Source organism: Rhamphochromis longiceps, linkage group LG7 (genome assembly GCF_057381845.1).
Source record: "Rhamphochromis longiceps isolate RC_006_pf linkage group LG7, R_longiceps_female_GT1.1, whole genome shotgun sequence".
Taxonomy (NCBI): domain Eukaryota; kingdom Metazoa; phylum Chordata; class Actinopteri; order Cichliformes; family Cichlidae; genus Rhamphochromis; species Rhamphochromis longiceps.
Window position 1 is genome coordinate 15,122,054 of NC_140563.1, and position 27,445 is coordinate 15,149,498.

Here is a 27,445-nt window from a genome sequence, read left to right on the forward strand (position 1 = left end):
TGAACACGGTTCAGTTTTTATAAAACAAAACTTCAGAAGCTATTTCACTGATACTTCAAAGTGACCCGGCTAACCAGCTTTGTGAAACAGCCCTCTGTGAGACAGGTCTGTAAGTAAACACTTATACATTCCCTAAAAAGTGTGCTAAAGGAGGAAGCCAAAAACTGAAAATAACCATTCTGGCTGTTTAAAAGGTCACCATTGTGTCTCACCTGCTGTAATTAGTGTGCTGGTGCATTATACCTCACAATATGTTTTAATAATTAGAGGTCATGTCATACAAACTGCTTACAAATGCTACCTAAGCAGCGTGCCTAAACATTTACAGCTGATTTCACTGTGAGCACCATTATTACAATGGTGGTAAAGGAAAAAGAAAACATCAAAAATATTGATGTGCTCATGGAATATGATGCCCTGATGAGGCATCAGCTAACATGTTAACATCATATCGGGTCTTTCTTTTCTCAGCATCCCATGTTTGCAAGTGTACAGTATGATCCCATAATTTCCATTTGCTTCCCTTGCCATTACAACCCCTCACTACAAAAAGGAAAAACAAACTAGCTACAAATATTTCCATGAATAAAATTTCATTATCTTTATATAGATAAAATGTTAACAATCCCCAGAGATTGAAATATTTTAAGGTCCACCCTGTGAGTGCACCACTATAGAATCTACATCTGATGCACAGGACCCAAGGCTGTTACACTCTCTTAACTTCATCACAAAAACCCTCCCCACCAGTGTCCACAGCTTATTCGTCAGGGGCTTTAATAAAAGAGTTGGTACCAAACTTGGTATCCAAAAGGTTCATAGTGATCTAATGATTTGCGACAGCGTGGCCTTTAGGGTAAAATGGTTCAGTTGTTAGCAGCGTCTGCCTGCCTAGGCCAGTTGTCCTCCTCGATGCCAGAGTCGTATTCCTCTTCTGCCGAATCCTTGGCAGGAGTTCTGAAATTCAAATAAAGGATGCAGGTCGAGTTTCAGTTACTGAGTCGCCATGTACTCTGTGTAAGAAAACTGATCTCTAGCATGACCCATCTACCCCGAAACTGTGAGGAGAGGTACTGACCTGACATATCTGGGTTGGGATTTTCCTTGGACAACATCTTTGTCCAGCTCAACAGCCATGATGTCAGAGTGGGGCACCTCAAACATGGGCTCAAGGAGGAGTTTTTCCTGTGCATAAAGACAAGTTTTCACTTTACACCACACCACAACAAAAAAATAAAAACCTAAGTTTGGCACCTTCTGTAAAAATCACATACCATGATGGATCTGAGGCCACGAGCTCCAGTTTTCCTCTCCAAAGCCATTCTTGCTATTGCCCTCAAGGCATCCTGAGTCACATTGAGATCACACTGAAACAACAGATATTGACCATTTAATTTTAATTCTAAAAATCAAGTCATTTAAGTCACAAACACAAATGTATTATGTTTCTGTACATTGATCTAACAAAAGAAATAGAGGCTGTGTTTAGAGAGACATGATTTTTTGGTACCAGTGAAACAAGAAAGTACATGCATCAGATTACTCTCTGGAAAGTGTTTGTATTATAAATAAAAGGACTGTGTGCAGATATTTGAGAGGACACTGCTGTATTTTGACTCAAGAAAACCTTACTGTGCAAACACAGCAGCCCAAATATGAGAATGTCTACCTCCACCACCCACACAGCGTTGCAGCAACTACAATATTAGAACTCCTACTTTGTCCATGCTGAACAGAGCCTGGTACTGGGGCACTACAGCATTGCGTGGTTCAGTCAAGATCCGGACAAGCGTGTCTTCATCCAAGCTGTGCAGAGGAACGATAACGGGAAGACGGCCAACAAACTCTGGGATCATTCCAAACTCAATTAGATCCCTGGCCTCGACGTGCTTCAGCAGCCTGTCCTTCTCCTCAATCTCTGCTACGGTGTCTGTCTCGCCGCTGGTATTTGCCAGATCTGCAGCAGCAGCTGCGCGGCGCCCTTTCCCCAGGTTAGAGGGAGTTCCAAAACCCAAATACTGGACAGATATGAAACACAAGGAACATTTTAAAGGCAGGAATAACAAACAGGCTGAACACCTGCTGGCGTGCAATACATCTGAGCCTTGTCAAGTTTACCTTTTCATTCTTTCTTCTGCTAATGATTCTGTCAAGTCCATTAAAGGCACCAGATGCAACAAAGAGTATGTTTGTTGTGTCGACCTGCACAGTTTCTCCTCTCAGTTTCCTGGAGTTTTTCTCAGGAACGTTGACAACTGTACCCTCCAGAAGTTTAAGTAAACCCTGACAGAGCAGAAAAAGTGAATGTAAGTCTCAGTTGACCAATACAGAATGAAAAGGACAACAAACAGAAAACCGCAAGGTCATAAATGTAAACAAAATCTGTCTGTGTTCGCACAAAACAAACCAAAAAAAAAAACCTGGACTGTCCTAAAACTTTAACAAGGAGGAATAAATCGAACATATGATCTCTAAATTAAATAAAAGTATAATCAAAAATAATTTGTTGCAGCCTTTAAACAAACTGCTGCATAAAGATTGCACACTAACCTGCTGAACTCCCTCACCACCCACATCTCTCAGCTGATGGATTCCAGGAACACTGCCAATCTTGTCAACCTCATCCAGAAACACAATACCTGCACATGAAACAGGAGAACAAAGCTTAATGTCTTACAAAGACACTGCCTGAGACACTTCTTGTCTTTGATGAGCTTTCTGTGGATAACTGCTTAGTATTTTCTTCCAATTTCATGCTTTCTGGTGCATACACCTCACCAGTATTCATGCTGAAAGCTTGGAAACATGCAGTGCAGAGTACAGTGCATGTGTAAGCTAACTTGTTAATTTAACCTGAAATCCAATTAATTTAAACCTGTTCCTCTTCTTGTCAGTATATTCAACATAGTAAAGCCATAAACACATTCTTTAGCACAGTAAAGGATGCAACATGAAAAAAAGCATTCTAGTTTTTAGATGTGTTGTAGCAGAGTAATTCAGTAATGTATATGAAAATGAAACAGCATTAATCTTCTCAATGATTAAGCTTCACAAAGTGATTTTCCATACAAGAGTCCTATGGTACCATTTTAATTTGTTTATACTCTAATCTTATCTACTCCCAGTCCTCTAATCTAATTACTACTGAGTTTTGGTCTCGCAGTTGAGGCCTTGTTTTTATAAAATACCACTGTGATTGCTTTCTTTTAGGGTCACCATAAATGAATCTGTAAATAATCAGGTACATTAATTTGTACAACAATGGTTTGTATGGTAAACATTGTGACATTCAAATATTTTCTCATTAATCCAACACTTGTCTTAATTTTAGGTAATGATTTGAGACTTCCTATATCAAATGAAATATTATTATTAATTGCATGTTAACATTAAAGAAACAGTTGGGTGGATGTGAGGGGGAGGAACGAGATTATGTTTGTGTTAGATACTGCTGGTGCTTGCTGCTTGTGCTCAGTGTTTTCAAAACAGGCAGTTTCTTACTTAGTAAACATACGTATCATTCTGACACTGGAAACTCCTTCTGTAAATAAAGTCCCTCTGCCCACCTTGCTGTGCTTTTTCCACTGAGTAGTTGGCATCTTGCAGGAGTTTGGCAATAACCGACTCGATGTCCTCTCCCACGTATCCAGCTTGAGTTAGTGTGGTGCAGTCGCAAATTGCAAATGGAACATCCAGACAACGTGCCAGTGTCTGCGCCAACAATGTCTTTCCTGTGAAAATTTATGTGAATCATAAAATTGTCTGGAGAAGGACATAATACAAACACATTGCACAGTGTATCTGACAGAATCAGCTTAAAAGTATTACAAACCAAACTTACCTGAACCAGTTGGACCAAGCAGAATAATGTTGCTCTTCTCCAGTTTAATCTCAGTGTGTGTAGAGTCCAACACTTCCCCACCTCTCCTTTCCTGAGGTGCCTGTTGGCTCGCCTGCTGCTGCATGGACGCCCCGAGAGCATTTCCATGAGGGCTGATTCCTGCAATCTGCAACAGCTCTGGAACAACAAGCCAACCGGACAGGTCACCTCATTACTAAAAAGAACTGTAAAAACTCTATGCTTCATAAATCACTAAAATGCAATGCAATGATGTAATGGATTCCTTTGAGTCACTGTTAGACAAATATGCCATTCACTGATCATGAATGCAACCATTTGTGTAGAGTAACAGTTCCCATACATGGGCTAAAAATACACACACCCTGTTCAGTGTCACTGTGACTTACTGAGAACAGCTCAACTAAAATTAGCAAACATCTGAAAGTCGGTCAAAGGTCAACTTCATCTGCTTGTCTGGTCTGTCAATCATTGAAAAGTGTAATTTTACTGGTTCAATTTCTAGGTTTTATTTTATACAAAAGGTCACCGTTACAAACTGGAAATATACCCTACTATCTGATGTTGACAAAATGCCTTAATCATTTTAGTTCAAAGTTCATCATTTTTTAAATTGGACACGGCCATAAATGCATAAAAAATGTAATCTCTCTGAAAAAGGCAAAACAAACCCTTGACTGTCACAGCGGTCTGTACACTTTGGCATTTGCACAATTTAAAAACAACAAACTGCTGATTAAGTGACTTCAAAAGTGCTAAAAGACAACAGCGAGTAGGACAGTCACTTACTTGTGAACCTGTATTCATCCTCTCGTCTTCTCATCTCTAGCTCTACAGGGAGAGGGTGAAAGTGCTTAAATCAATATTAATACTAATATTGCTATATTACCATTATAACATTATCAATGCAGTTGCTGAAAAAGAGCTTTATGAAATCATATGATAAATATTGAACAAATGCCAAATAATACAGATTATAACTTAAGGCCACAGCTGTAACCTCTCTACGGTTATTTGTAAGGACGTTTCAAGAGGAACCGTTGATACTCTTAACATGCAAATATTAATATTGTTTTCAATACTTAATATTGGGGGTGGCTGTAGCTCAGGTGGCAGAGCAGGTCAGCCACTAATCAGAAGGTTGGTGGTTCAATCCCAGGCTGCCTCCTGGCTGCATGCCAAATATCCTTGGGCAAGATACTAACCCCGTGTTTGCCTACTGGTGGTGGTCAGAGGGCCCGGTGGCGCCAGTGCCCGGCAGCCTCGCCTCTGTCAGTGCGCCCCAGGGCAGCTGTGGCTACAATGTAGCTTGCCATCGCCAGTGTGTGAATGTGTGTGTGAATGGGTGAATGACTGAATGTAGTGTGAAGCGCTTTGGGGTCCTTAGGGACTAGACAAGCGCTATACAAATGCAGGCCATTTACCATTATTGTTTTCAATGTGGCAAACATTAAAGTCTGCTTATTTATTTTGATATTTGCATGAACACATTTCAAAGTGAAAACTTGCATGATCATATTTTGTTAATTTATTACCAGCTTATATAAATGAGCTTTGCTTTTAGGACATACTGTTGCTGTGTCCAAATTCAACTTAGAATTCACCAATTCTCTACTCCAAGTTTGACAGACATTCAGCACAGCCTATTTTCACTTTGAGGTTTAGTTTTGAAATCATTAAAAAAAAATTTTTTTTTAAAGATTCATATTACATTTCAGCTCTTGTTCATTTATGGATCGTGTTTCTGCTTTTAAATGAAGACAAGAATTTCACACAAAATTTGACTAAGCTCGGCACTATCTACCAATACCGAAAAAGGACTTTCATAAGCTTTAAAAAATAAATAAATAAATAGATAAAATCAAGTATGGTTTCCATCAGACAGTAATGGTCGATATTATTTGAAATAAATCCTTAGATGCAGAATGATGCCGTGTCTGCAGAGAAGACTGACACTAACCACGAGGTGTTAAAGATGGCTGTTTTTCCACCTCCACCTGCTGTCGGCTCCCAGAGGGGATGTTATTGTAGATGCGCTTATAGTGATTATACACAGCAACTGCCAACACTTTTTTTGCATAGGACTGGCCAACCACATACTTGTCAAGATAGGCATATATCTGGGAAGGAAAAAAAAAAAAAAATCTTTCACAACAGGAGAAAAACACAATCAAATTCCCAATCGAATGTTAAAAGCTTGTTTTGACAAATTGTTTCCTGCTTCAGTTTCTTACCTTCTTTGGAGGTGGAGGAGGTTTCTGTGCAAATGCCAGTTTCACTGCCTCCGCAGCAGATTCTGGCTCTTTGTTTAGCCCTTTCTTAGAGTCAGTTTCAGACAGCACCACGAAGAAGTGATGACATTTCTCACATTTGACAAATCGTGTTGATGCTACAAAAAAAAAAACAAAAAAAAAAACACCACATATAGTATTAAAGACATTTTTAAACCAAGCTGAAGTAATTTTTAAAGACACTTCAACATAAATTTATGCATTAATCCCACTGATGCTGAAACCTAAACTAAATATGGAAAAAGTGAAAAACTGCACCTTATTATGTTTTTGATCCTTCGTTGTTTTGAATACTGTTCAGCTTTGATTACCAATAACAGTCAACACATGCTCATTTAAGATCCAGTTAAGGACAATCACAATCTAACACATAACAAGCAGTTCTCTTCATCGCATGCATTACAGGCTTAAGAAAATAAACTCCCCAATAACCCCATCAGATTTCCTGTAGCTGCTCATATTCATTTCCTCTGTAAGCTATAGATAGTTCATGAATATTTCTGAGATGTGTTGACTGACTAGTGTGGTGTCGACCATCTACCCCTAGACAACAGGAAAAGCTCAACATTTTCTGCATTTGTTTGTCTTACTGAGAAATAATGAAAACCCAGATATTGATTTTTCTTAGGCCTTTGTTTATAAAGACCTTTATTACCTGCAACTCAGGTTTTATCCTCCTAACTGGAACACCTGATTCTCAAGCTTTTATTTTTGTTTTAATTTGAGCATCAAAACAAACCTCCACCTTTTCCCTGTGGTCTATAAGAGGATAAATTGTTAAACAGCTCACGAACTGTACATCATAAACCACTTCTCTGTCTGGAAAGTGTATTGTAGATTTAGATTGGCAAAAATTAATAAAGCAGGTACAGCTGATGTAAATGTGATTTTTAATTGATAGTACTCACTATGATTGGCCGATTTAAAGTCAGAAAGTCGTAAAAACAAATATACCAGCCCCTCTTGGTTTAAAGCAATGAGTCAAAATGTTTATGTGGCACCGCAAACTCTAAAACATTCCTGAGACAGCAATAAAACCGACATTACACAGTTTATATCCACATCTTTATTTTGACAAGCTGTGCCAGGAAAATACTTGAAGTGGTGGTTTGTGGTGCACTATTCATCTCCTGTGTTTACACTAGTGTTTATAGTTATTTCCATGCACAAAGGTCTGTGTAACAGAGAAATATGAAAGTTGATGTTAACATGTTTTAACACTAAATCATGAATTTAAGTGACGTCTAATTCATCTTTTTTTCTCCCTGCTCATCATCCATGTTGAGAGGAATCCAGTAACAGCAACCATTTATTCAGCAACCATTAGTTTTCTAGCAGTGATAATACCATGTATTTATTTATAATCAGTTTATTTACTTTGGTTTGTTTTTTTTAACAACTGGTAAACAACAACTTTATATCGTAAGAAAACATCTGGGACACAAACATTTCCACAACTGACACAACATGACATGACATCATTCAACAGTTAGACCATTTGTAAATAATTGTTGAAGAGTAATATGTGAACTCACATACAAAGGTCTCTACATGTGTGCAGGGGTCCCCACACTTAGGGCAGCGTAGCTGGCTTCCACCCTTACCCGATCCTCCGGAGCCAGACATTCTCTTCCCCTCACTGAGGCTCTTCTGTGTAAAAACAACTGTGTTAGCACGTGTTAAATTAAAGTATTATCATCCACTGCTTTAACTAGGTTGTGTACGTCCACATTTACAAAATGTTGCAAATAAAGATTACCTTTCCACCATCACTTCCACCATCCTTGGTTGTCCCATCTTTAGAGCCATAACAGACAGAGGTCTCTGAAAACGACCTCACACGTACTCGAGGAGGCAAATGAGTTTCTCGAAACCCGTGACGACTCAGAAAAAACAACTGAATCCGAGAGCACGACAGTCCTGTTAAAAAATTTTTTTTAAAATTTTAAAAAAAGCAACATCCCTTTAGATTTCTATCAGCCATAAGTCTGAAAACTAATGACATTTACATATGATTTTAATTGCGTTTTCCTATACAATGCATAGTGTCCTTAGCATTAATTTTGGGGGAAGAGGGCATAATATTTTCACTTAAATTTTCTTTTAGTTTTCAATTAGGCTTCACGTGTGTCTGGGAAATGGGCAAATAAAGGTTAAAAGTAAAACAAAAATGTTTTTTAGAAACGTTTAAAGATTTAAAAAGGGGCATTTTAACAACATGTCTAATATTACATGTTATAAGGCTACATAATGCATAAATACCATAATACCAAAGACCATATTTCTATTTCATGTATATTATTAAGAGCAGTACTTCACGGTCTGATGCAAGCATTGTATTTACATGGGGTAAAATCGCTCCTTATGTTTTTGTTGTTTGTCATGAAATCATATGTATTGTTGGTCTAAAATCTGAAATACGAAAACGTAGGTGATGTGACAACATTGTCCTAACTTTAGCTTCTAAACTGTCATGAATTACCTTTTTACCTCCTGTTGACGTTAGCTACAGAACTGTCATAACAAACAGTAATCTAGGTCAGCTGGGGCCCTGATTCCACAAGTTGAAGCAAATAGCTCAATGTCATGCAGCTTAACGCAGCTGTAGGGCAGGGAGTGTGTGCGTCTTCCCTTTCGTACCTCTGTTAGCAGTGTTTAGGAACAACCTGGCAGCCGAAGCACATGGACAGGACATCTTTTCTTCTGTCTCAAACTCCTTAAACAAGCAAAAAAGTGTCAAGTTAGCATCGTGCAGCTAACAGACTGCGCTGAATAAGACAGGCCGGTTTAACGCCTCAATACTCCAACGTCACAGTTAGCATTAGCACAGCAGCTCGTTGACGAGACTAGATAGTCGCCACTACAGTCTAAATATTTACACTGTACACCACACGAAAAGGTGTTGGTATTTTAAGCTATCACGCAATGCTAATGCTATAAAGGTACCCTTTATGAACACTCTATCTAGTTAGCTTACGTAAATAGGTAACTGTTAGCTTCGCATGCTAGGCCTTAACAAAATTCACTAAGCGTTTTCTTCTAGAGGAAATGACAAGCAGCCGACGCTGCAGAGCTAATAGGCAGAGTGACTCCTAAGAAAAACAAATTTGCAGGTATCGTTCCCAGCTTATTTAAAACTACTAACTACGAAACACAAAGCAACATTTAACTAGCTTTCCAGTTTTACTCACAGTGCGCGTTGAAAGCAGTCGCGTCTTGACAGCCCCTCTCTGAAACACAAATTTGATAAATCACTAAAGCTTCTGCACGTTTGTTACAGCTAGAAAGGTCAGTGTGTCATGCTAATGCCACAGTGCCTGTTACATGGACTGAAAAGTGTCAACTTCTTTAGACCGTTATTTCACAGGTGTGACACGAACTAAAGTGATGTAACGCCTGCTGTTATGAGCTAGGTTATTAGGTTGGTTACCCGGCTAGCGAACTAGCCTTCCCCAAAGGAAGCGTTAAAAACAGTGTGCAAGGTGTCAGCAGCATGGTGGATTCATTCGTGCCAGAGCATTCAAAACCCATCCAGATATTTTGAGATCTGCTCAAACATAGCGCGATTCGTGGTGCGTTCATGACAACATAGTAATATGCAACGTTAACAAAGATATTGTGAAATTAAGTTGCGTTTGGTAGTTAAGGGACATATCACATCTAGCATTATAACCTGTTAACAGTCGTTTCAGTCACACTTTGTTATTTGATAGGCTCAGTTCAGATTCAGTATGCATTATTATGTAGAAGTTTAACACAGCCTTGGTACTCATGAGAGTTAGTTTGACATTTTAATGCATGTGATGAGATGAGATGAGATAGCCTTTATTTGTCAGTTGCAGGTCTTTTGCCCACAACCGAGATGACAGACCTTGCCGACCGTACATACAATACAAACATCACATTGGGGGAGACAGGTCAGGCCAGGTAGCGAGGGAAAAAAAACATTGAAATGTGCAACACAAAAGGATAATACAGGAATGCACAGGTATCAACACACCATAACACAATAAACACAGACAAGCAACATGGGAAAGAGTTCCAGTGTGTACACCAGGGCCCTGTGCTTCGTACGTCGCTTACTACATCCAAGATCAAATGAAACATCCAAGACCAAATCATCGCGCTAACTCTGAGCTCGCTATTCCGGTTCCCCGAACACACCTGTTGTTGACGATTAGTATAGCTGGATGAAGTAATGTGAGATCACTGGGTGGCCCAACAGGGGCTACGCATCGATAGTAGAAACATTGATCGGCAACCCTTTGATTGGTCGGCGAAAATGTCGAAGGAGCGCGCTCGGTATTTTTCGGCAGCAGAGCAAGAACTCTTGAGTGAGGGATTTCAGGAGTTTCAGAGTTTAATTAAAACGCAAGGGAACACTGCAAAGGCTGCAAAAGCAAGGAGAGAGGGCTGGCAGAAAGTTGCTGACAAATCAAACTCGTAAGTAATTCAATAATAACAATAATAATGGAGTGGATTTATATAGCGCTTTTCAAGGCACCCAAAGCGCTTTACAATGCCACTATTCATTCACTCTCACATTCACACACTGGTGGAGGCAGCTACGGTTGTAGCCACAGCTGCCCTGGGGCAGACTGACAGAAGCCAGGCTGCCATATTGCGCCATCGGCCCCTCTGGCCAACACCAGTAGGCGGTAGGGTAGATTTATCATATCACACCATATTATCCAATATTATATTACATTATATTATATTATAATATGTTATATTATATCCCCTTTCACATTAGAGCCACAACAGGACCCACTAGAACATGGGAACAAGTAAAAGTGAAATATAAGAATATTCTACAGAATGGTAACATTTATCACTTATATTGCTTGTCGTCTCTTGGAAAGAGACCCTGGAATACTCTGTTTGTTTGTTCATAACAGCAACCAAGAAAAGGGCAGAGCAAAAAAAAAGACAGGTGGTGGTCCTGCACCCCCTCGTCAACAAGTTGGTTAAGTGAATAATACCCTCACGGGAAAATCGATATCTCTCTATGAGCACACTGTCGCGCTGAGCTAAAGGATCCTGTCTGTCCCGCAATATACGCTGAATTCTGAGGACTCTCCTTATCAATCTTGCACCTTCCGCAATGGGTTGCTCGCGTAAACGGACAGGATATGACTGCGACAGACTTCCCAAATCCACCTTCGCTTTTATAGCCGTGGTCTCTCATCTTGATTACACGAAGTAATTTACAATTACTACTCTGAAATATGAATTACATCTGTAATAATCACATACATGTAATAGAATGTTAATAGTACATTTCCCTTTTTTAGGGAATGACCTGTATGTATCTGTGTGACATCAGTAAAAGACTTGTGTCAAGCCAGCCTCCAATTCGAGACTTGCAGTCAAGCCAGCCTCCAGTTTGTTTTACGTTCCCTGTGTATTCAAAGTATTACGGGAATGGATGTGGAAACCGGATTTCAAAATAAAAGCCAACTTCGAGTGAATTAACAGATATGTTAAGAACATAATAACATATAATTTAGGCTTTTTTTTTTACAAACTCTAATGTTAGATCTATATGACACAGCCTTGTACCCTAATTGTGCCCTGTCACTATCAAGGCCATCTTATTTTGGATTTCAAAGTAAAAGCCCTGTGAATCTTCATTTTTGAACTACTCTTTCAATGACTTAATAATGCTCTTAAAAGCAAAAGTCGTATTTCCAAATACTATTTGAACTTTATATCAACACTTTCCAACCACAGTCTTTTTACAGTGATACCATATCAATATCAAGTCAGTCTGATTTTGCCTTTCATAGTAATGGCCCTTTGAAATTGTCCATAATTGACTTAATCTTCTAACGATTCAAAATGCTCTAAAATGAAAAATTCTTGTTTCCACAGGGTAATTCCACCTTAGATCAACAGTATACAGCCCCACAGTGATACCATATCAATATCAAGTCATTCTGATTATGCCTTCCAAAATAAAAGCCTTTTTAAATTGTCCATAATTGACCTAACTTTCAGTGATTTCAAAATGTTTTAAAATGGAAATTTCCTGTTTCCACAGGGTAATTCCACTCCAGATCAACAGTATACAACCTCACGATGTTACCATATCAATATCAAAACATTCTGATATTGCTTTAAAAAATAAAAGCATTTTCAAACTGCCCATATCTGAGTTGCTCCTGGAACAATTTCAAAATGCTCTAAAATGGCACATTCCTGTTTCCACAGGGTAATTCCACCTTAGATCAACAGTATACAGCCCCACAGTGATACCATATCAATATCAAGTCATTCTGATTTTGCTCTCAAAAATAAAAGCCTTTTCAAATTGTCCATAATTGACCTAACTTTCAGTGATTTCAAAATGCTCTAAAAAGGAAAATTCCTGTTTCCACAGGGTAATTCCACCTTAGATCAACAGTATACAGCCCCACAGTGATACCATATCAATATCAAGTCATTCTGATTATGCCTTCCAAAATAAAAGCCTTTTTAAATTGTCCATAATTGACCTAACTTTCAGTGATTTCAAAATGCTCTAAAATGGAAATTTCCTGTTTCCACAGGGTAATTCCACTTTAGATCAACAGTATACAGCCCCACAGTAAAACCATGTAAATTTCATGTTGGTCTGATTTCGCCTTTCAAATTAATGGCCCGTCGAATTTGTCCATATGTGATATACTCTTTCAATTATTTCAGAATGTTTTAAAAATGAAAATTGCTGTTTCAACACATATTGGGTTTTCATTTTGAAAAGCAAAATCAGACTCAATTGATTATGACAGAATTGAATCATAAAGATGATGTAAAAGGAAGCTGAAATTGCCACTAGGTTGTAATTGATAGTACGTTTATATTTTAAGTCTGTGGAAAGATGTCATGGTTGGTTTGCAAGCTGTTTTGTAATTTCTTTATTTAGAATGACATCTTTCCACAGACTTAAAATATAAACGTACTATCAATTACAACCTAGTGGCAATTTCAGCTTCCTTTTACATCATCTTTATGATTCAATTCTGTCATAATCAATTGAGTCTGATTTTGCTTTTCAAAATGAAAACCCAATATGTGTTGAAACAGCAATTTTCATTTTTAAAACATTCTGAAATAATTGAAAGAGTATATCACATATGGACAAATTCGACGGGCCATTAATTTGAAAGGCGAAATCAGACCAACATGAAATTTACATGGTTTTACTGTCGGGTTGGATACTGTTGATCTAAAGTGGAATTATCCTGTGGAAACAGCATCTTTCAATTTAAGAGCATTTTGAAATCGTTAAACGAGTAGGTCGTCTACGGGCAATTTGAAAATACTTTTATTTTGGAAGGCAAAATCAGAGTGACTTGATCTTAACATCGTATCTCTGTGGGGTTGTATACTGTTGATTTAAAGTGAAATTATTCTGTGGAAACAGAAAATTTCCTTTTTAGAGCATTCCGAAATCACTGAAAGTTAGGTAAGTTATTGGCATTTTCAACAGGCCATTATTTTGGAAGGCAAAATCAGAATGACTTGAAATTGAAGTAGTACCATGGTGTGGATGTACACTTTTGATCTAACATGGATTCATCCTGTGGAAAGAGCAAGTTTCATTTTTAGAGCGTTCTGAATTCTTTAAAAGAGTAGGTCGTATATCGGCAATTTGAAAAGTCTTTTATTTTGGAAGGCAACATCAGACTGATTTGATATTGATATGGTATCACTGTGGGGTTGGATACTATTGATCTAAAGTGGAATTATGCTGTGGAAACAGCAATTTTCCATCTTAGAGCATTTTGAATTCGCTCCAAGAGTAAGTCATATATGGGCAAATTGAAAAAGCTTTTATTTTGAAAAGCAAAATCAGACTGACTTGAAATTGACATGGTAACATCGTGAGGTTGTATACTGTTGATCTAAAGTGGAATTACCCTGTGGAAACTGAAATCTTCCTTTTTAGAGCATTCTGAAATCACTGAAAGTTAGGTAAATTATGGGCATTTTCAACAGGCCATTATTTTGGAAGGCATAATCAGAATTACTTGAAATTGATATGGTAACATCGTGAGGTTGTATACTGTTGACCTAAAGTGGAATTATCCTGTGGAAACAGCAATTTTCACTTTTAGAGCATTTTGAAATCTTTAAAAGAGTAGGTCGTATCTTGGCAATTTGAAAAGTCTTTTATTTTGGAAGGCAAAATCAGAATGACTTGATATTAATATGGTATCACTGTGGGGCTGTATACTGTTGATCTGGAGTAGAATTATCCTGTGGAAACAGGAAATTTCCATTTTAGAGCATTTTGAAATCACTGAAAGTTAGGTCAATTGTGGACAATTTGAAAAGGCTTTTACTTTGGAAGGCATAATCAGAATGACTTGATATTAATATGGTATCACTGTGGGGCTGTATACTGTTGATCTAAAGTGGAATTACCCTGTGGAAACAGGAAATTTCCATTTTAGAGCATTTTGAAATCACTGAAAGTTAGGTCAATTATGGACAATTTAAAAAGTCTTTTATTTTGGAAGGCATAATCAGAATGACTTGATATTGATATGGTATCACTGTGGGGCTGTATACTGTTGATCTAAGGTGGAATTACCCTGTGGAAACAGGAATTTTCCATTTTAGAGCATTTTGAAATTGTTCCAGGATCAAGTCAGATATGGGCATTTTGAAAATGCTTTTATTTTTGAAAGCAAAATCAGAATGACTTGATATTGATGTGGTAACATCGTGAGGTTGTATACTGTTGACCTAAAGTGAAATTATCCTGTGGAAACAGCAATTTTCACTTTTAGAGCATTTTGAAATCTTTAAAAGAGTAGGTCGTATCTTGGCAATTTGAAAAGTCTTTTATTTTGGAAGGCATAATCAGAATGACTTGATATTGATATGGTAACATCGTGAGGTTGTATACTGTTGACCTAAAGTGAAATTATCCTGTGGAAACAGCAAAATTCTTTTTAAGAACATTTTGAAATCGTTAAAAAAGTAGGTCGTATATATGCTCAATTTGAAAGGGCATTTATTTTGGAAGGCATAATCAGAATGACTTGATATTGATATGGTATCACTGTGGGGCTGTATACTGTTGATCTAAGGTGGAATTACCCTGTGGAAACAGGAATTTTCCATTTTAGAGCATTTTGAAATTGTTCCAGGATCAAGTCAGATATGGGCAGTTTGAAAATGCTTTTATTTTTGAAAGCAAAATCAGAATGACTTGATATTGATATGGTAACATTGTGAGGTTGTATACTGTTGAACTAAAGTGAAATTATCCTGTGGAAACAGCAAAATTCTGTTTAAGAACATTTTGAAATCGTCAAAAAAGTAGGCCGTATATGCTCAATTTGAAAGGGCATTTATTTTGGAAGGCATAATCAGAATGACTTGATATTGATATGGTATCACTGTGGGGCTGTATACTGTTGATCTAAGGTGGAATTACCCTGTGGAAACAGGAATTTTCCATTTTAGAGCATTTTGAAATCACTGAAAGTTAGGTCAATTGTGGACAATTTCAAAGGGCCATTACTATGAAAGGCAAAATCAGACTGACTTGATATTGATATGGTATCACTGTAAAAAGACTGTGGTTGGAAAGTGTTGATATAAAGTTCAAATAGTATTTGGAAATACGACTTTTGCTTTTAAGAGCATTATTAAGTCATTGAAAGAGTAGTTCAAAAATGAAGATTCACAGGGCTTTTACTTTGAAATCCAAAATAAGATGGCCTTGATAGTGACAGGGCACAATTAGGGTACAAGGCTGTGTCATATAGATCTAACATTAGAGTTTGTAAAAAAAAAAAAAGAAGCCTAAATTATATGTTATTATGTACTTAACATATCTGTTAATTCACTCGAAGTTGGCTTTTATTTTGAAATCCGGTTTCCACATCCATTCCCGTAATACTTTGAATACACAGGGAACGTAAAACAAACTGGAGGCTGGCTTGACTGCAAGTCTCGAATTGGAGGCTGGCTTGACACCAGTAATAAAAGGATCAAGTGCTGCATTATCTTTAGTTACATTGATGTTATTTATTTATGGTGAAACAGTGGTGGAATATCGCTGTTGCTTTCGTATGAATGACGCGGACATACCTGCGTGGCCGCGATCTAATCCTGTTTACATAAAGTAAACCTGCTCCCCAGCAGGTTTACGCTTACGGCTCTGTTGCTATGACAGCAAGTCCCGGATGGGCTTCGGGGAACCGAACGATCCAGGATCACGCGAAATCGTCAACAATCTCATCCAGCTAACTCACTTAGCGCGGTACGAAGAACAGGCCCCTGATCTGGGACCGCTGCAATCTCTCGACTGCGCCTCCAGCTGACCCGATGTCCACATCATGGGGGAGGTAAGCGTTGGAGGTGGCGTTGGATCCGGGGTAGGGAGGGTGATGCGTCAGTGAGTGCTTATCAGTATCAGTATGTGTGTGCGTGTCCATAGTTCAGCTGAGACAGTGTCCTTCGCCCTTGTTACAGGAAAAATGATTCTATGTTTCTTTACCTTCTTTTAAATGTGCAAGCATGCCCTTTTGTCTATGGTTAGATTAGTTTAGAATTATCTTTTTAGACTTTCTCAGCAAAGACATACTGTTTTGGGACATATTGTTTTAGATTGTTTTATCTCTCACAGCTTTCTCCCAGCTCTCTGCTGACGAGACTAGCGCCACATATGGAGTTGTTTATTTTATCTGTTTTGTATTTTTCTTATCCTGTTCTCACTGTCTTTCCTATAAAAAGTGCCCAGCCTCTGTACACGTTGTGAGTTGTTCTTAGCAGCTCACCCGTGTACACGTTTGATAAAGAAAGTAACTTTGTCTCATTGTGTCTTTATTTCTCCTGGGTCTTTTACAGAGTTTTCCCCCAACATTTCTTGGTCCTTCGACAGCTGGAGCGCCTCCATCGTGTCCCATCTCCGTGACCAGTCCACGTTGTTCGTCTGTCGACAGCTCACACACCAGGTGTGTGATAAAAGTCCAAGAGCGTTTAAATTCAGGTCTTGGCCAACGTCTTAGAAAGCGACCCACGGTGGTGGGACCCAATCGAGGTGGACCAGACCCGGCGACACTGACCAGGTAGATACAGACACACTGACACAATCTTGCGTAAAAGCGCATTTTGAATTCAGGGAATTTAAAATAGCGGAAGTAGCTCGTCGACTGGTAGCTCTGGGAGCTCGTCGACTGGTAGCGTAGCTCGTCGACTGGTAGCGTAGCTCGTCGACTGGTAGCTCTGGGAGCTCGTCGACTGGTAGCTTTGGAGCTCTGGGTAGCTCCCCCAGCTGGGTCTAGACTGGGTCTAGGGAGTAAGTAGCTCTGGGAGCTCCCCTTATCATAAGGGTTCTGGTCGCGCGCGCGTCGAAGCTGTGAATGTGAATGTGTGTGTGTGTATTGTTTTAATTAATGGAGCAAGCTGAATTTTCACGGTCCAATAAGAGACTGATCTGCTCCTACTGTGTTTTTCTTTTACTGCTATTCACTGACGTGCTGGTGAGTTGAGAGAACGGTCGAGTTCCGTCTCGTAAAGTTCACACCGCTTTTGGAAATAGTCCGAAAGTAGAAGGGCGTGTGAGCAACCACTCTCGTCTCTAATACCAGCGAAGGTGATAGCAGCTGTATTGTGTATATATTACTTAAACAAAAATAAGTAAATACATAAATAAGATGGGTAATCAAGCAAGTGAAATTAAAACTCACTCCTGCTGACGAGCAGTGGTGAGAAAAGAAAAGTCCAGACACCGGACAAAAACAGTGTCTGTAAACTGAGAGATTTAAGAAAACAAAATATAAACAGTCAGAAGAACAGAACTCAACTGCCAGTTTAGTAAAACCAGAAGACGAGACACTGTGCAGTTCCCACAATCCTTTTAGTAAACCATCACTCACTCCTGCAGCCGCATCTGCAGCAACACCCATATCAGGAAGAACATAATAATCCCTTATTAAGTGAAAACTAGAGATCACAGTAGTTTTGTAGTAGTTTAAAAGGGTTGAAAACAGACCCCACTGAGTAGATATAAATATAAAAAGTACGAAATAAAGATGAACAAAGGGAAAGTTACAGTAGAAATTATCTTTAGAGTATTTGAAATTAATAATAGCAAGGATAACAACCTGTAAAGTGATATTAACAATGAAACACAGTTGGCATGATGACCATGCCCAGCATGTATAAAATGAATATAAAGCAAATAATTCACACGAAAATATTTTAATAAAATAAATAAGGTATATTAAGGCTGTGTCATTGTTCAGCCAAGGACAGTGTGTGAAAAGGTAACTGTCTCCACCCTGGGAAAAGGATGATTCTGCAGGTCATCTGAAGCCCTTGATGGATACAAAATAAAATATAAATAATATATTATAATAGAACTGCCTGGTCCGTCATGCAACAGAGAGAACAAATGTGACCGCAGATTGGATGAATTCTAAATTATCTGTTTGCTGAATAAGATGATCCTAACTAACAAATTGGCTCAGGAGTAGTATAGTGGTACACACTGATAAAATATTATGCTATTGCTGTTATATAAGACAAAGAGGATAATATTAACAATGACATAATATTAATATGAAGAGGCACCTTAATCGGTTATGATGTGAGGTGGATAATTGTTAAGCAGTAGTCTGCATCAAGCTTAAGGTTTGCTGAAACTCAGTGTAATGACATGTGAGATGAAGACAATACAGAGAATAACTAAACTAATGAAGTGCATAGAGGCACTTGACCAGCTTGAAACCTATCATCCTAGAATGACACATTGCTGAGATATAGAGCACACCTATAATAACAACCAATAAGCAAAACCCTGTAGACAACAGCTAAAACTACAGGATTGAGAAGCTGAATTAAATATGTAGACACTGCTAAGCTGATGAGCATGTTACACATTTTCTTTTCTTTTTATTTATTTGTTTCTTTTAGAGCAGAAGCTGCTGTAACACACCCAAAGAAAGACTCTAGGTCTGACCAACCGTTTCAGTCATGGGCAAAAAGATGTCAGTCAATAAAATTCTAAAAGATAATTTATTGACAAAAAATATATCAAGAGATAAAAGATAAAACAGTCCAGTGTCCCACTTAAGAATTGTATAAAAACACACAGTCCCAAGGCCAGAGCCAGCTATGCCACACAGCCAAGTTGCACCCCACATGTTGCCTTTAACAGGGTTAGAAGTTGTCCTTGGAGACCCACCACCCTGCAAGCATATAGTCAGTGGTAGTGATGGCCCACTTGAAGCTGACGCTCCGGAGCGTGTGTCGAAAAAAACAACACACTGGTTCAGAAGCACTGTGTCGAGGCTTGCTTCGTTTGGCAAAAGTCACGTGACCAGTGACGTCCGAAGCTTCATTACGCACGTAACTGCTTCGGTACCTGATTCAAACGGATATAAGGAAGTGAATCATCCACGGGATTCGTGGAGTGTGTTGATGGTGACAGAGAGCGAAGAGGTGATCATTCCACTGACAGATATGGAGCCAGCGAGGAAGAGAGGACGTTCTGGCGTGTGGGAATATTTTGAGTTGATTTTGCTCAATTCATTTTATCTGCCGAAGTGAAAAACTTGAAATGTCCAAAATCATGTTTTCATAATGGAAATATCATTACAGCATATGACTTTAGGAACACTTCCATGTGAATTAAAGCTAATGAAGACTACAACAATGTATTTGACACTATACGTACATTACATTGCTACAGTTTAGAAAATCATTTTGTTTATTGTTTTTAGGTGATAGTCTGCAGGACCCAGGAATACCTGCATATCTACCAGCTTGCAGTGTAGTTCCTGCACTCCACAGCCTCTTCTGTTCCATGCAAGTGGATTTTCTCCAGGGCAGGAGAAACTATTTCTAAGAAAAGAAACAGACTCAGCCAGCGCACAGTAACACTAATCCTCTTTTTAAATGTAAATAACAAAAGGGCTACCTTACATTGATCATGTTTTTACTTTGCAAGTTCTTGATTAGGGGTGGGTTTTGATTATCGCCTTTCTGATTACAATCCATGCTAAATTGAATAAAGTGATATTGATTCATTAAAATCCCGTGTCGATTTGTAAATTAACGTTATTATGCCTGAAACGCCAGCATCTCAGGTTAAACCTCACAACATGTCGTCAAACACCATGCAGCTAAAACAGTAACTGGGAGCAGGTTTATGGATTCTGCATACAAACGTGAACACAGAGCGCGGACCCGACGCGTCAGAATCAGATTTTGGTGTGTCGTCGGGTCCGCGCTGTGTTTGCCTCTTTTTTTTTCGCTGGCTTCTGCAGCTGCAGGTTTCATAACTCTCTGTTTACATCTCTAATTAAGTCTCACATGTGTCAGCTTTCTTTTAATAGATACGAAATTATGGATATATACTGTTAAATGATCAGAATTATAATATTTCTGACTGAGGCAAAACTTTCCAGATTCCAATCAAATTGAATCGGATCCTGTATCGAATCAAAAATGATTCTACAAATCAGTGACGATGCAGCCGTACTCAGCTCCCTAAGCATTTTCCCTTTCCAGTTCACAATCAATCCCACCCCTAGGTCAAAAATATGTATAGGACAATTGGCCTCATCTAATATTTTGTATGAACCTGTCCAGCTGTCCAGTGATTAAACGACAAGTAGATGGAGGCAGGACTTCACAGCAGGGGCATACTCCATAATGTGCTGTGCATTCTCATATGTATATTATATATATTGCTCACTTATTGTATTTACCAACATCAAGGAGTTATGAGCAAAGAAAGGCCACACCATAGTGCATGTTTAAATAGGGAAAGTTTATTGATCAAAGTGTATTACGCAGATACGCATTAATTTTTTTCAGCCCCCCAATCGAGAAAACAAAACCAATTACATGTTCAAAGCAACGGAACGGTGGCCCAATATCAGAGAGAACTCCACTCTTGAGTGAGCAGTGATAATTGAGCAGTCCGTTTTATTTTGCAGATTCAAGCTGCTCTTCAAAATTTTCACCACCAGATGTCACCGGAGAGGACTGTGTTGAAAAGCTTCGAGTAATGAACCGTTTTTCAATACAAGCTTCAGTGCTTCGGAAAGCTTCATTTGTCAGTGGTCACTCAAGCCTCTGCAACTCTGCTGCCTTTAGGCTGTGGCATATAATAGGCCCTGGCCTGCACAGAGAGACAAAACGACACACTTAATATAAAATTCATAGGGCAAAACCCATCCATCCCAAACATATCTGATTTCATCACATTACATACCTGCACAGAGAGACAAAACAACACAGCAGTGTTTGTAGTGTGGGCTATAAGAAGACCAGTGTATCAGTGCAATCAAGTACACCTGCCTCTAATTAGTCCAACCCCATTCCAGCCATTGGCTCACCAAAAATGTGACACACACAAAACCACTCCCAACCCAGTGCAACTTCACACAATAATATGGAGCTGAATTAACACAGGCACATTAGTCTACCATGTTACAAGCTGCATGCTATTACAAGCCAACATATGCAGACTTCTGCCTTGTTCGGGTGGCAGCATTTTTCTTTTTTCTTTTGTGTCCTGACACGTTTATGTTTTTTGTTTTTGTTTGATTATTGTGTTGGTTTTGGAAACGAATTTAAACGAACTTGTGACAATACTTGAGAATCACAGTGACACATAGTGATTAGGCATATGATTGAAAAATGCCTAGGTTTAGAGCTGTGAGCTATGAGCAATGCAAAGTTAAATATATATATATTTGTATAAATGGGAAACAACCCTAACTTGAAAGTTTGAAATGTGTGAGATCCATGAATTGTTTGAAGAACTAGAAATTATCTAAAAATGCCTTAAGTGAAAATGTAGAGTTGCATCTATTCTCCCAAACCAAAAAAAAAAAAAAAAGGAGAAGAAGCATTCTGTAACTTAGAAATAAGGCTGACGTGTTGACAATAGACTAAAACACTAATTCGCAGGTGGCTACCAGGAACAGAGAGGCGAGCAAAGTCACAAACACCAAGGCTGCAGACAGCCACGCAGAAACAGCAGATAACATAGAGACAACGCCTGCTAGAACCGTGGAGAGGAAGGTCACTTCACACGTGATTGTAGGAGTAGGCCACAAAGAAATAATGCAAAACAGTTTTGAGGCAGCCACTTAAACTGACAGTTTTCAAAGGACAAATTAGTTGTAAAGTCAGCTTCAGGCCACACAACTGTACAACAATTAACTGCCCCTTTAGAACTAGTACATACAGCAAGTGGCCGCAGGTGCTTTATTAAATGCATATATGACCCGTCGTGTCCAGTAAATTTGCTAGGTAGAGACGCTCTGACAAAACTTAAGATAGCAGTCATGCCATTCTTTTCTGGTATTACACCTGAGTGCATGCTAAATGACACCCGCCACATCCACTTTCCAGAAACCGACCGAGTATCACAACATTCTGAGATTTAAACAAACTCCAGGCCCAGATCCACCTTATGATCAGCAAGTGTGGAAGCTAGGAGAACAGCATTTGACCTTACAGCACAGGCCGAAATTGTGTAGGTTACGCAGTAACCACAGATAGTAAAATAATAGAAGCAAAACCACTTTCTTCTTCATATTCTGCACAGAGCGCTGAGCTGTCAGCTGTGATTTGCGCATGTGAAATACACAAAGATAAACAAATAACCATTTATATAGACAGCCAGTATGTTTTCTCTGCTGTGCATCATTTTGCAAAAAATCTGGAAAACCAGAGGAATGATTACACCAACCGGAAAACCAGTTCAGCATGCCAACCTCTTACAACGCCTCTTTCATTGCTACAGGCAATAACTTTGCTGACAGAGCAGCAAAACTGGCGGCACAAAAGACAAACATCACATTGATGGCAGTAAACACACATCAGATTCCACTGGATGTGTTGAAAAATGAACAAAAAGCAGCAAGCACAGCAGAGCAGGCAAAATGGCTAAAACACGGTGCAGTTCTGACAAACGACTTAATGATGTGTTATGGCAAGCCAGTGCTGCCAAAATCTCTCCACAAGATGGCGGCATTAGTGACTCATGGCTATACGCATTTGTCATCGGGGGGAATGACCTGTATTGTCAACTCTCATTTCTACACTGTAAATTTTGAAACTTCAGCAAAACAATTTGTCAGAACGTGCATGACGTGTCAAAAATATAATGCTCAGGGAAATCTGCGACCAAAAAGAGGCCGTTTTCCCACTCCACCTTATCCTTTTCACACAATTCATATGGATTTTATTGAACTAAGCGAATGTCAAGGGTCGAAATACGCCCTAGTGGTTATAGACGTGTTCTCAAAATGGCCGGAAATCTATCCAGTGAAAAAGGCAGATGCAATTTCAGTAGCAAAGTGTCTGTGCAATCACTTCATACCCACATATGGCATCCCAGCTTTGATACGATCAGACAACGGCACTCATTTTGTAAATGATGTCATCACTAAGGTCTCTGAAGCACTCGGTTTCAGCATAAAACACCACTGTGCTTATCACCCTCAGAGCGCAGGCCTTGTAGAGAGAACTAACGGCACTATAAAACAAAGGCTCAGGAAATGCATGGCAGAAACAGGAAGGCCGTGGCCTGAATGTTTGGGTTTAGTGAAAATGTGGATGCGCTTAACGCAAGGCTCCCATAAACTAACTCCATTTGAAATCATTCATGGCAGGCCGTTCCCACTGCCGATCACCAGTCAACCAATTGTAACCAACTTTAAGGTATAAAGGTGAATTACAGCGCAATAATTACTTGGGCTCGTAATAAGACCCTGGCCAGAATCAGAAGACACCAAATTCGTATGGAGCCAAAGTATTGAGCAGCAATAATGACCTGGACACAATGTTAACTTTTGAGTAGCCACTCTTGTATTGTTACAAAGTATAACAGGTATTTGTCCAATTTGTACAGATAAAGTATAAAATAAAATAAATAGTGTGCACACTCAACAAAATAAAAGTACTCGTTGGGGCCCTTTAAGAATTTAGAGTTAAGCTGGCGATAGCCAACTTCAAAGGTCCTTGTGAATGTAACTGGAATGTATGAGTGTGTGGTGTGTATCTTCTTTGGGGTAGATCGTCCTCAAAGTGGTTGGCTCGCCATCTATCACAACCAGAATATCGTCCTGGTCCTTGGACTTTTCCGTCCTCTCCAAAAAACCTGACCTATAATCCAGGTCATAAAATGTACATTCTAATCAGTCTGTTTCAGATGCATTGTTTAAGGTTAAAATACAAAATCAAAATATTGCATCACCTCATATTCATTGCATCAACATCTTAAATCTTATCAAATCTCACAGTTCTGTTGTACAACATTCAATTTTCAAGCATATCAAATATGAGAACTAAACATCTAAGTTGCTCAAATATTTCTCTATTCATGTAAACATTAATTAAACAATACTTATGGTAAGTAACCATTGACACTCAAAATACAATACACCATAACAAATTCAGAACTATGTGCAAATAAGCAACAAAATATACATATGAGTTCAGTTCAGAGGCATTAAAGCAGTGTGCTTAATTTCTCCACGCTATAGGCCTATTCGTGAGAGAGAAATGCACTAAAAATTACCCTCTAGATTACTTTAAACTCACAGTGAACTGACAAAATTTAGCTTTAGAGCAGCTAAGAACATGTTGCTCACCGTTGCTCTGTTTCACAAAAGCCCAACACACACTGGCGTTGGAATTGCAGCAGCTCTCCGGATGAAAGGTGAGTGGTTAGCCTGTGAGACACCGAGCTAGCATTAGCATGATCGCGACGGTAAGTCTCTACAAGTTTTTTCCATCAGAATAACACTCGTCTTACCGACGTTGCCTCTCTCCTTCATCCAGCCACTCGACTCCGGACTTCCAGCAGGTAAGTAGGCTGGTTTTCCTTCCTCTCAATCCTGAGTTTTCCTCTCTTTTGTCCGTGGATTTCTCGGTTTGAGTAGCAGATGCCTCCACTCCTCTTGCTGAGATAAGAAAAACCCGGGACACCATGCACCTCCACCTCACTTCCTGGCTGACAGGGTCAATGCGGCCTGGGTAGGCTCTGATTGGTTGCTGAGCTAGGTGCCCTCACGTGGGGTGAACTGAGAGGTGCATTCAATGGTCATAGGAAATACGACGCTTGTTGATGTGGACAGTTAATATAAAGAGAATAAGTATGATATTTTTCATCTGGGCTACACCCTCCCCTCCTGAACTCATGCACGTCCCTGTGCATGGTAGACAGTTAAATGATGATTATTTGACGGGTCAAGGAAGAGGGCGAAGCAGGCTCTTCACCATCACTGATGACATCGGCCCAAGCTGAAGACAGTCCTTGCAAGAATGATTTTGCTGCAGTGATCAGAGGATTGCCTAGCTCCGTATAGTCAAGCCGTCGTGGCGGACGACGGTTTCTCTCAGATCTCCTTACAGAATCATTTGTATCCATGTTTTCCCTTGTATCCACTGGGACTATCTCCTCCACTCTCTCCTCAGAATTCGCACCTCTGGTGCCAGCCTCCTGAAATGGAAGTTGCCTTTCTTGGACGTCTGGGTCATCAACAGGTGAGTCAGTTTCAGTTAAGGTTATTTCATCCACTTGTTCGGTCGGTGTGACTCCATTGGTAGATAAGTACTCAGTATCATCTGTAGTACTGTTAGGCATATCAGGTATGTTGCCAAAATCAGATTGGCTGTCAAAAACAGGTGGGTTGTCAATATCAGGAACATTTACAGGACTCTCACTCACTGTGTGGACAGGGGAACTCAACCAAACAGGAATGAGCAAATCATCTTCTTCGTCTGAGGAGTTCTCTTCCTCTAGCGCTGGATTTGCACGGGTTCTTGGCCTGCGTGACACTGGCTTCTGTACATGCTCACTGCTTTCCTCCACAGGTAGGTAGCCACATGGTAGCAACAGATCCCGGTGTAGTGTTCTTAGGGGACCATCTTTGTTTTCAGGCTTAACTGTATATACTGGGAGGTTGCCTGCCCTTCTCACCACTACATGCACAGTGTGTTCCCACTTGTCTGAAATCTTATGTTTGCCCCGGATACGGACATTCCTGACCAATACCCGATCTCCAGCTTCCAAGTCTGATGCAGTTACATGTCTGTCAAACCTCATTTTGTTCTTGTGAGCCATCTTTGCAGCCTTGTCCATAGCTAACTTGTAGCTTTCTTTGAGACGTGACTTGAGTTTTTGCACATATTCAGAGTGAGATGAGTGTTGTTCCTCTTGCACTGGCAGGTTGAATGCAAGGTCAACTGGCAACCGAGGTTGGCGTCCGAACATCAGTTCGTACGGGGAGAAACCAGTCACTTCATTCCTGGTGCAGTTATAAGCGTGGACCAGGGGTCTTACATGGTCACGCCAACAGGACTTATCTTGATCACGGAGAGTTCCCAACATATCAAGCAAGGTACGATTAAATCGTTCCACAGGATTGCCCCTAGGATGGTATGGGGTTGTCCTCACCTTGTGGTTACCAGCCACCTGACAGAGCTCCTTGATTGTGCGGGACTCGAAATCTGGACCCTGGTCACTATGCAATTTTTCTGGGATGCCATAGTGTACCATAAAGTTCTCCCACAGACACCTTGCCACTGTGCGGGCCTTTTGATTAGGTGTTGGGATAGCAACTGCAAATTTAGTGAAGTGGTCCGTGATCACCAATATATCTTTGGTTCCACTCCTGTCAGCTTCCAGGGACAAGAAGTCCATGCACAAGAGTTCAAGAGGTCGTGTCGTATTAATGTTGACCAAGGGGGCCGCTCTTTCAGGCCGTGCCTTCCTCCGCACGCACCTGCCACACGTCTTCACTTTCCTTTCCACGTCCAAAGCCATCCTTGGCCAATAAAATCTTGACCTTACAAGGTCCAGTGTACGGTCGACTCCCATGTGACCCATATGGTCATGCAGGCTGGTGAGAACTGTGTTGCGAAGCTCAGCTGGAAGTACAAGCTGGTAGGTTTTCTGGGACCTCTCTTGGCGTCGCCGGTACAAGACATTGTTGCGGAGCTCAAGACGGTTAAGCTCTCGGAGGAGCAGTGGAAGCTCAGGGAACTGTGTGCGCACGGTTGGAGGTGGTGTGTCCCCATATTCGATCTGAGAAATAACATGCTTTATACACTGATCGGCTCTTTGCTCGTCTGCCAGCTCTGCCTCAGTTAGATGGGGAATGGTTGGCAGACCTCCAAACTGTTCCTCTTGCCCATAGCTATCAGGTACAGCACTAGGAGACACAGCAAGCACCTCCACCAAGGCAACACAATCTGCATCTGCCTCTCTTTCATTGTCAGGACTGACGCTGTAGGTGAACTGCCTCTCACAGATTGCTTT

At 39.8% G+C, this 27,445-nt stretch overlaps 1 protein-coding gene and 2 long non-coding RNA genes across 8 annotated transcripts; 1 reads left to right on the forward strand and 2 right to left on the reverse strand.

The window, feature by feature from the left end:
- Positions 1 to 201: 201 nt before the first annotated feature.
- On the reverse strand, positions 202 to 16,492 carry clpxb (caseinolytic mitochondrial matrix peptidase chaperone subunit Xb). Of its 4 annotated transcripts, none has more exons than XM_085412395.1 (16): positions 16,430 to 16,492; positions 9,342 to 9,380; positions 8,791 to 8,866; positions 7,910 to 8,070; positions 7,686 to 7,800; positions 6,094 to 6,248; positions 5,820 to 5,979; positions 4,649 to 4,690; positions 3,842 to 4,018; positions 3,567 to 3,731; positions 2,551 to 2,639; positions 2,119 to 2,283; positions 1,719 to 2,018; positions 1,275 to 1,367; positions 1,079 to 1,185; positions 202 to 957 (listed from the first exon to the last, which is right to left on the reverse strand). In XM_085412395.1, the coding sequence occupies exons 1-16, from the start codon at positions 16,490 to 16,492 to the stop codon at positions 867 to 869; spliced, it is 1,998 nt and encodes a 665-aa protein (XP_085268521.1). In that variant the 3' UTR covers positions 202 to 866. The 4 variants fall into 4 exon arrangements, with proteins under 4 accessions (XP_085268521.1, XP_085268519.1, XP_085268518.1 ...); XM_085412393.1 differs by lacking the exon at positions 16,430 to 16,492 and adding an exon at positions 16,243 to 16,367; XM_085412392.1 differs by lacking the exon at positions 16,430 to 16,492 and having other exon boundaries at positions 9,342 to 9,573.
- Positions 10,233 to 24,794, forward strand: LOC146665020 (uncharacterized). Of its 3 annotated transcripts, none has more exons than XR_014912547.1 (4): positions 10,233 to 10,593; positions 16,294 to 16,499; positions 17,002 to 17,222; positions 19,881 to 24,794. It is a non-coding gene; the product is annotated as an uncharacterized LOC146665020 (long non-coding RNA). The 3 variants fall into 3 exon arrangements; XR_014912548.1 differs by having other exon boundaries at positions 16,297 to 16,499; XR_014912549.1 differs by having other exon boundaries at positions 10,234 to 10,593; positions 16,328 to 16,499.
- On the reverse strand, positions 23,966 to 26,082 carry LOC146665021 (uncharacterized). Its single transcript, XR_014912544.1, has 3 exons — positions 24,938 to 26,082; positions 24,774 to 24,854; positions 23,966 to 24,285 (listed from the first exon to the last, which is right to left on the reverse strand). It is a non-coding gene; the product is annotated as an uncharacterized LOC146665021 (long non-coding RNA).
- Positions 26,083 to 27,445: the final 1,363 nt, after the last annotated feature.